The sequence below is a fragment of the Brachionichthys hirsutus genome, chromosome 16, assembly GCF_040956055.1.
Source record: "Brachionichthys hirsutus isolate HB-005 chromosome 16, CSIRO-AGI_Bhir_v1, whole genome shotgun sequence".
NCBI lineage: Eukaryota > Metazoa > Chordata > Actinopteri > Lophiiformes > Brachionichthyidae > Brachionichthys > Brachionichthys hirsutus.
In genome coordinates this window covers 5,412,923-5,421,656 of record NC_090912.1, presented here as the reverse complement: position 1 = coordinate 5,421,656, position 8,734 = coordinate 5,412,923, and the positions used below count along the sequence as shown (strand labels likewise).

The following is an 8,734-nucleotide window of genomic DNA, read 5'->3' as shown; positions in this document are numbered from 1 at the left end:
ACTTTATATAAAGCCCTTTCTGTCGTATCATTAAGTAATTTAGCCTTTTGCTGTCAGCGCAGACCTCGGTTATCTCTGACGCAAACCGCACATCAAACGCGTCTATCCCGTTTCACATAATCCACCGTCACGGCTTGCCAGTGAAGATCAGCCAATGAGCGCGCGACTAGCTCCGCGCTCCGGGGGCGGGACTGACACTTCGTAAGCCAATCGCGTTCGCTCGTATTGTTTTGACCTCTGAAACCGCATCACCGCCTACCTCGTGCCCGTGGCGGAGGAAATCTATAAATAAAGGCAACACTGGATCGCGAGGCGGACGAAGTTGCAAAACTCCCGTGGAGGTGGGAGCGACACGGAAGGGCTGCCGAAAGAGAATAATAAAAAAAAGAGTCGAACCAAACGGAAATCCTCTGAAATGTACCGGAATACTTTTTTGTAATTATGGTAGGATATTGTATGTGACGAAAGTATTTATACTTTTTTTCTATTTGCACTAGCTATCGGTACTTCAGAACTACTGAGAACCTTTGTGTTTGTGTTTTTTTTTTTTTTTTTTTACAAAAAGTAAGTATTTCCATCTGGCTTTTCTTATGTGTTCGTGTATTTAATGGCATTTGTTTAGATGACTGTCGTACTGTAGCTCTATTCATAAGATGATTTGATGCGTCAGTCCGAGTTGGGAGGGGTGCGTCCGTGCGCGTCCAGGCGCGCTGAGCAATAAAAGTGTTAAATGTATGCTTTTGCTCCTTTCTGATTTAAAAATGACCACGCTGTTCTTTTAAATTGGGGAAATTATAAATGTTCTCGTGACATATGGCGTATTTTGAATCCCAAAGCGTCAGTGCGCGCTGAAAGTAATTAAGATGTAAGCCTTTTACCGACGCGCTGCTAGTCTGTGACGCCGCAACAAGATCTATTTTACACTACAAAAGCCTGTATTACATTCATCGTTGTGCGAATTGTGTTCCTTCATAGATTAATGAATTATTTCAATGTCGGCAGGCAATTGAAATACATTGCGCGACTCAATTAATCGCTACTGTTTTCTGTTTTGTTTTTTTTGGGGGGGGGGGTAATAATAACGCAGCTATCTTTGAATCAGATTTTGACGTGTCGATTTTATCCAAGTTAATGTTTTCTAATTAAAACGTGTCCTTAAAATGATCGAACATCGCGTGTCGTAATGTTGGAAGACTAATCGTTGGTGCTTTACGCATATGAGACCGACGCGTTGCCTGATCTGGATCGTCCCGTATCAGCCATTCCTTTTGATATCTTCTCCGGCAGGTATCTTCCGTGTGGCTTTTCCTCTGACGTCGTTAGTCTTCCTGTCTCACGCCGTTTGGAGGCTGCCCGATTATGTAACTGGATTCCCGTTTCACTTTCTGACGCTGACCTTACAATATGTGCCCGATTCTATGCCGGAGAAATTCAGCGTCACGGTCTCTCCGATCTGGTTGCTGTGAATTTATCATTTTTTTTGCTCTGGTTGTGCTCATTGCTGAACTTCTGAGCCCCCCCCCCCCCCCCAGCTGTAAAAACTGCTACGTGCACTGGTAAATAATTTAATGACATTTAACCTGCACTTCCCTTAAAAGCAAACAGACCTGTCTGCTGTGAATATATAGCATGATGCTCATATTTGCCTTTTCCTAAGAATAAATACATATATTAAGGAATTAATGATTTAAAAAAATACTTTTGTTTTTGCAGAAGGACATTATCACACCCTGTGGGAGGACATCATTTCTTTGATTTTTTTTTTTTTTTTACCAAAGCAGCACTTTTGATTTCTATCCTGTTTTGTCCAAGTTCTGGTTGCTTTCCCCCCATCCAACTCGGAGAGCATCTGTGCTGCCAACCACGGATAAATCAAGCAGACAACAGTGGACACATTCAAGGTCAGACACACATAAGCCTAACGCACCTGATAAACTACAGCAGTTCGCTATGCAGCTTGAAATCCAAGTAGCTCTCAACTTCATCATCTCGTACCTGTACAACAAACTGCCAAGGCGGCGGGTCAATATTTTCGGCGAGGAGCTGGAGAGGCAGCTGAAGCAGAAATATGAGGGACACTGGTACCCAGACAAGCCATACAAGGGCTCAGGATTCAGATGCATCCACGTTGGGGAGAAGGTGGACCCTGTGGTGGAGAAGGCAGCCAAAGAGAGCGGGCTGGACATCGAGGACGTCCGCAACAACCTTCCCCAGGACCTCAGCGTGTGGATTGACCCCTTTGAGGTGTCTTATCAGATCGGTGAAAAGGGGCCCATCAAAGTCTTGTATGTGGATGACAGTAATGAAAGTGGAGCCAGTAGTGTGAGTCTTGACCTGGATAAGGAGATCAAGAACAGTTTCAATCCCGACGCACAGGTCTTCATGCCCATCACTGAGCCCGTGAACGGCCCCTCTCCGGGCTCAAGCTCACCCTCTCCTCCTTTTGGCCACTCGGCAGCTGTCAGTCCCACTTTCATGCCCCGCTCCTCACAGCCTTTAACCTTCACAACAGCCACTTTCGCCGCCACCAAGTTTGGCTCCACTAAGATGAAAAGCAACGGACGAGGCGGCAACGGCGGAAATAGTGCTGGGAACAAGGTGGCGCGTTCCTCTCCCACCAACCTGGGCCTGAATGTGAACAATCTCCTGAAACAGAAAGCCATCTCCACGTCCATGCACTCTCTGTACGGGTTGGGCCTCGGAGTGCAGCAGCAGAAGCCCTCAGCCCTGTCCCCCAACGCCAAGGAGTTTGTGTTCCCCAGCCTTCAGGGCCAGGGCAGTCAGAGTGCTGTCTTCCCCGGGGACAGCTCACTCAGCCTCAGCCCGTTGCAGTACAGCAATGCCTTTGACATATTTGCGGCCTATGGCGGCCTTAACGACAAGTCTGTTATGGATGGCTTGAATTTCAGCTTGAACAACATGCAGTATTCTAACCAGCAATTCCAGCCAGTTATGGCCAATTAGTACACATGAAGGTACTACTTAAGATATTACTTCAGACAGAAATGACCAGAGAAAGTGTGTCGGAAGAAAAACAAATGCACATTTTTAAAAAGTTTAATAAAAAAAAAAAAGTGTAAACAAGAACAGAATGTTGAGAATAATAAAAAAAAAGCAATTTGTCAGATGAAAGATCTGTGTCACAAGTCTAACAGCATGAACCCGAGGGTGATCGTCTTTGCCCCCTTGAGTAATACCTTCAGTGCAAGATGTCCAAGCTTGGTTTCCTAAACTTAAAAAGGCATTGCTGTTATTTCTTTTGCCAACCAAGCACAATTTCTTTTTTTTTTTAAATGTGACTGTTATAAGATACAAAAAAAGGACAAAAATACAACCACAAGTCATGGCCTCTTTCAGTATTTAAACATAACTGGACACCGCCAATTTTTCAAGAAATTGGCAAGAATAAGTGGGATTTCCTGGTCTTTTTTCTAATTGTATAATTTAATTTAGTACAGAGTTTGTAAAATATCAGAGTATCTATTGTTTCTACGACATGGTATTGCATTTATATCTTTTTACTACTCCAGTGATCTGTGATGGCTGCAGCAACTTAATGTTTTCTTTTCTTTTTTTTTATTGAATTGTAAAATGAATCCATCTTTAAAAGAAAACCCATTGACTATTCTAAAGCTTGTGTACAGAATATTCCGTAGTGGTGGGATTTAAAAATATTTGCTTTTTTTGGAAAACATAAGAGTTGTATTTTCTGTTAAAAGTTTCAAGATTTTTGCTATATTATGGAGAAAATGTAATCGTATATTAATTTTGTACCTACATTGTGCAATACTTGATAAAGCAAACGGTATAACAAAGTATTTGGATTCAGTGTCTTACATGTCAAGAGGGACTGATAGTTTATTAAGTTTGTATTAAAAAAGCTTGATAATAATTATACCTGTCAGTTTTTTCCTTTCCTCCTATACCCACGTTTATTTTAGCTCAGCTGTTTGTCACTGTGATGAGTCCTTAGATAGTATATAGACATAAATAGCTTGAAGACGAGAGCTGATTGGTTTACACTTTGACATCGGGCGATCCAGATTTCCTTTCGTTTTTTTTCAGTTCTGTGTGAACAAATAATTCCGATCTATTCAAATTCAACTTGAGTCTCAAACATAAGTGGTCCTAGAATGGATCCCATGTCTGATTTGTAGTCATTGAATATGAAGTAATGTCATGAGGCGTATTGTAATTTTGTCTACTTCTATGGAGTGCCGTCACCCAGCCAGCAGCAGTAAAACAAACAAAATGTCATGCAAACTTTGGCTACTAGTGCGTCGATTTTCATTTGAATGCCATGAGGCGTTTCAAAATAAGGCATTTTTGTTGTTTTGTGACGCAGGTGAGCTTATCAATGTGTGTTTTTGGAGACAGATACATACATATAAGGACTGTGAACCATCAAGATGGCCAGTTATGATCTGCGAATGTTATTTGACAGGTGCATTAGTGGTTTTAGATTCCTCAACACGGCTGCCTCTTATGATAAACATAAGTTGCACAGTTTGTTCCATCAAGCTGGCTGGCGGTTGCCCAAGGTCCATGCATCAATACATACCAATATGGGGGGAGTAGTAAATTGTAGATAGATGAATAGAAGAATCTTATCTGATGAAAATGGAAATACTTCAGGAGGTGCCGGTATGTTTACTGAGGAATTACAAATGCTTTCAGTTGTTCTGCCTGCATCACCGGTCCATCAGGCTGTTTGAAAGGTTCGTCTCTGGCGAAACCAAAGACGCATCCGAAGTTCTTCTGTGCTAGATGATGAATCCAGCTCTGGGGCGCTATTCCCCTGCTGTACTGGTAGTTGGGAGACCAGATCAGAAACTCCGAGGAGATCAGCAAAGTGACATATCTGCTTAAATAATGAAATACATTATATAACATTACTTAAGCCTGTTAGGAGAGCTGAACACCGAGCTGGTCACTTACATTTCACCCAGCCTCCTCAAGGATGTGGCCTGTTAATGGATAACTGGCAGCGTGCTCCATGCGAGCTGGAATTAGATACAGGTATGCACACATTCAGATTGAGTTGTAGTTTTACTGGGGCTGAAAATAAATGCCACAGTTTCTAACCAAAGACTACTAAAGAGAATCTTTTACTGTAACTTTGCTGGAATTTCTTCCAACATGTAACATGTTCCAAACCACGACCGGAGGCCTTTCTGCACTTGCATGTCTTCTTCCTGTAGTCGTCCACTGTTCACAAACAAGCAATGCAGGTTAATCTGTAACTCTAAATCACCAAAGGGGTGAAGTTGGGCGTCTGTTGTCCTCTCATGAACCGCGGACCTGTGCAGGGTCTCATACACGGTCAGCAGGGATAGGCTGTGATAGGTAGTGATATGGACAGATGGATAGGAAGGTGTCTGGTCACCGGACAACTTTACGATGTTGCTGCCGTTGCTTGTTAGCTTAAAGCATCCTGAGCCTGATCATATCCCCCCCCCCCCCCCCCCCCCCACCCGGTTGTGGATCATCATCACATGCCTCCTGATGTATACGGGCTTTGATAGGCTGTGTAAAGTTCAGTCTGCGTGGGGTTATCTCTCGTTGATACTGTCGGGACAACAGGCCGTTTTTCTCAGGCCGTTTGCAGGTAAGCACAGTGGTAAAACTGGTCATTCGGGGTGGGGGGCATGGTTAAAACATTTTACACACTCCTGATCCCTCTGCTCATTAATTTCATTAAATATTTTCAACATTACATCTTGGGCAAGAGAGACAGATTGAGGAGGAGGAGGAGGAGGAGGAGTCATGGTCATCGGCGTCATTGTCTGTTGTGCGTAGGGAGCGAATCAGTAAGGCGTTTTAGCAGTAGCTGTAGATGAGTCTTACACTCATTTTAATGATATTGTTATCTTCATATTAAATCTACTTCATTGATCATTAATCTTGTAATGACAGACATGCTTCTTTTTATGAAACGGGAATGTGATTGGGCAATCTGTTTGCAACCAAAGGTCATTTAGAATACAATCAATACAACATTAAAAAAAAAAACATTAACAAGGTGCGGGCAAGTGTTGAAATACAGATTTACTCAAACTGCTCCAAAAAAGCAACAACGATGAGGACTACTGGGTTCTCACAGTTCTGAGGTATATTTACTACCAGGTCCTGCGGAAGTTTAACGAGGAAAGGCCCCAGGCCTCCTCTATGTTCAGACAGTACAGAGTTGTTGTTACCTTTTAATCGACACTTCATAATCCAAAGGAGGGTCTGGGCTAATCAGACATTTGAGTTTTCTTCAGACACACCAACATCGAACAGATGGATATAGTTAAAACACTTGAATTGATTGGGGTATATCAAAGTAAAAAAGGTAACAAGAAGGAAAGTAAAAACACAGACTGGTTTGGACCCACAGCGGGCCTTCATCAGAGCGTGACTGGAAAGAGGAGTGATGAAACAAGCATGCATTATGGATTAGTTACAGTCGGCGAAAGACCCTGCATGCTGGATAAATGCAGAGTTCCTGTCTATGTCTGGGGATGTTATGCTCAATGCATCTAAATGAAGGAGGAGAGCAACTTAGCTGCTCACACGCAGCCTTTGTGTTTAGTGAGAATACTTGTCAGTTTCATTTTTACCAACGTTCCGCTGACCCTTTAAGCACCGGAGACACGAGTCGATAAATGAATACTACATTAAGGAACTTCTTTCACAGACGGTCCTTTGAAATGTTCTAGTAAGCTGCTCTTTCTCGTTTTTGTGAACCCAGTGCTTTTACATCATTTCAGCGCAAATGTGATCTTATTCGGATTCGAAATTACATTTCAAAACTTTAATTGCGTTACAGTTTTTGCAAGTATTTATCAAATCATGATTTGTGCCCTTCACTGTTTACATCCGTGCATGTGCCTGAAACACTGGCAGAAAGAATATGGAGTTAGATAGAGAATATTACCACCATAAAAATACCAACGTGGAAAATACAGGTCCTGCAAGAGAGCAATCAGAAAACAACCAGAGACAGAAGAGGGGAAGAAGGGTGCTGTGTGACTGGGGGGCGGGGTGTGGGTGGGGGGGAGAGAGTGAGAGTGAAACACTGCCAGTACCGTCATGGATGCTAATCTGGTGCCAAGCACACTCCTCACCCCCAGTCCCGGCTTCACCTGTCATAAAAACAGGTGGCGCTCATCTCAGCTGTTAACAGCCTTATGGTGGTGTCGCCCTCCCCAGCAAAAGAAAAATAAAGAAAGAAAGTACATGACACTTGGCATGTCCATAGTCCAATGCCTCACCCTTTGTATTTGAGGGAACACTGGCGCTGACTGAGCATTGATAAGCTGCAGGTAATTGTGCTTCCCTCATCGCATTACTTCTTCACCAGGTCTTATCTCGGGGGGGGGTTAGATCCATCTGCTTTACAGGCGTGCGATAAGTAACTCAACCCGAGCACACATTAACGACAAAGACGACATTTGCTAGCCGCTCTGCCCACCGACCCTGCGGTCAGCGTTGAGGCTGAGACGCACGCAGTTGCTTTGGCCAGTTGCTCACAGGCCCATTTGGAGTGCATGGCTGTTGCATGTAGGCAGAGAAGAGATGTTTTACGTCCAGTCAAATGTATTCTTGTCCTATTCTGCTAAGGCATGTAGCTGCACACTGCTGAATGTTGATTAAAGAAAAATAGGCCAAAGATCCAGAGTGTGGATTATATTATAGCAAGAATATTTTGTGCCTTGATAGATGCATCCCTTAAGTACTTAGCTACATTCCTATGCAAACACACACACACACACACACACAAAGTTATGTTAGAATTTCTGTTGCACAGTGGGAGTTGTCCGGTTTGCTTTGTATGCTGTAGCTATCCCCGGCAGACACTCACACACCCAGCCCTTTAAACCACAGATGCTCTTATCTGCAGAAGGAAGCCAAACAACAAACAGGCTGCGAGGCCTCCCCTCCTTCCCCACACCTCTCCGGGTGACGCACGCTGGCTTGTGGAGCAGTCAACCAGGGCACTCCCATCCCGCCTGATCCCTTTGACACCTCCTGCAGCAGCTAAGGTGCGGAGAGAAGTATCCGCGTTGCACTCGCAGAAACTACGGCTGTGCTATTTACGGCATTTCTAGTCACATGTCATCTGTCTTATCGGACAGAAAATAAAGATTTATCTCATATCTGACCTTGTTTTTTTTATTTTTATTTTATTCTAGACATATCTTTACTGCATATGGTTGTGTAAGATAGTCAGACCAGAGTTCTGCGATAACATGTCAGAGCAGGCCAGATGTAACATTCACAAGTACGACTGAAGCTGCAATCATGGCCTACAGAGTTCCTGCTTTTAAAAAAAACATTCACTGCAAGAAGTGAATAAGGTTCCTTTTGGAGAGAAAATGACGATAATACCAATCCATGAATCTGAATCAGACTATTATTCAGCTCTGCACGTCCGTGGCAACGGTGGTGCTAGAGGTGGAGGTGAAATATGATAGGAGCAAATGTTTCGGTGTCTCTCAGAGGTTTCGTGGTCAGATGAGGAGAGATTTCAGGTCATGCTCGGAAAGAAAGACGACAATAACACATCCACAAAGAAGAAAAGCACGCGCTTTCTGTACATGTTTTCAGGATAACAACAAAACTGCCATTAAGAAGAGAAGAGATGTGAATCATTCCAAACAATATGTTCATGTCAACCACCTAATCCATATTACATTGACACATCACCACAAAGTCTCCTCTGTTGCTGGGGAAACCATTGCTTTCTTAG

At 43.3% G+C, this 8,734-nt stretch overlaps 1 protein-coding gene across 3 annotated transcripts; it reads left to right on the top strand.

Moving 5' to 3' along the window:
• Positions 1 to 327: 327 nt before the first annotated feature.
• On the top strand, positions 328 to 3,895 carry tob1a (transducer of ERBB2, 1a). 3 transcript variants are annotated; one of them, XM_068749615.1, is made up of 3 exons: positions 340 to 417; positions 498 to 564; positions 1,714 to 3,895. In XM_068749615.1, exon 3 carries the CDS (start codon positions 1,951 to 1,953, stop codon positions 2,962 to 2,964), a length of 1,014 nt encoding a protein of 337 aa, XP_068605716.1. In that variant the 5' UTR covers positions 340 to 417; positions 498 to 564; positions 1,714 to 1,950; the 3' UTR covers positions 2,965 to 3,895. The 3 variants fall into 3 exon arrangements, with proteins under 3 accessions (XP_068605715.1, XP_068605716.1, XP_068605717.1); XM_068749614.1 differs by having other exon boundaries at positions 328 to 564; XM_068749616.1 differs by lacking the exons at positions 340 to 417; positions 498 to 564 and adding an exon at positions 1,499 to 1,556.
• The last annotated feature ends 4,839 nt before the right edge of the window (positions 3,896 to 8,734 follow it).

Bases quoted from the DNA above. Each gene is read 5' to 3' on its own strand.
- tob1a (XM_068749614.1), top strand. From the start codon at position 1,951: ATGCAGCTTGAAATCCAAGTAGCTCTCAACTTCATCATCTCGTACCTG.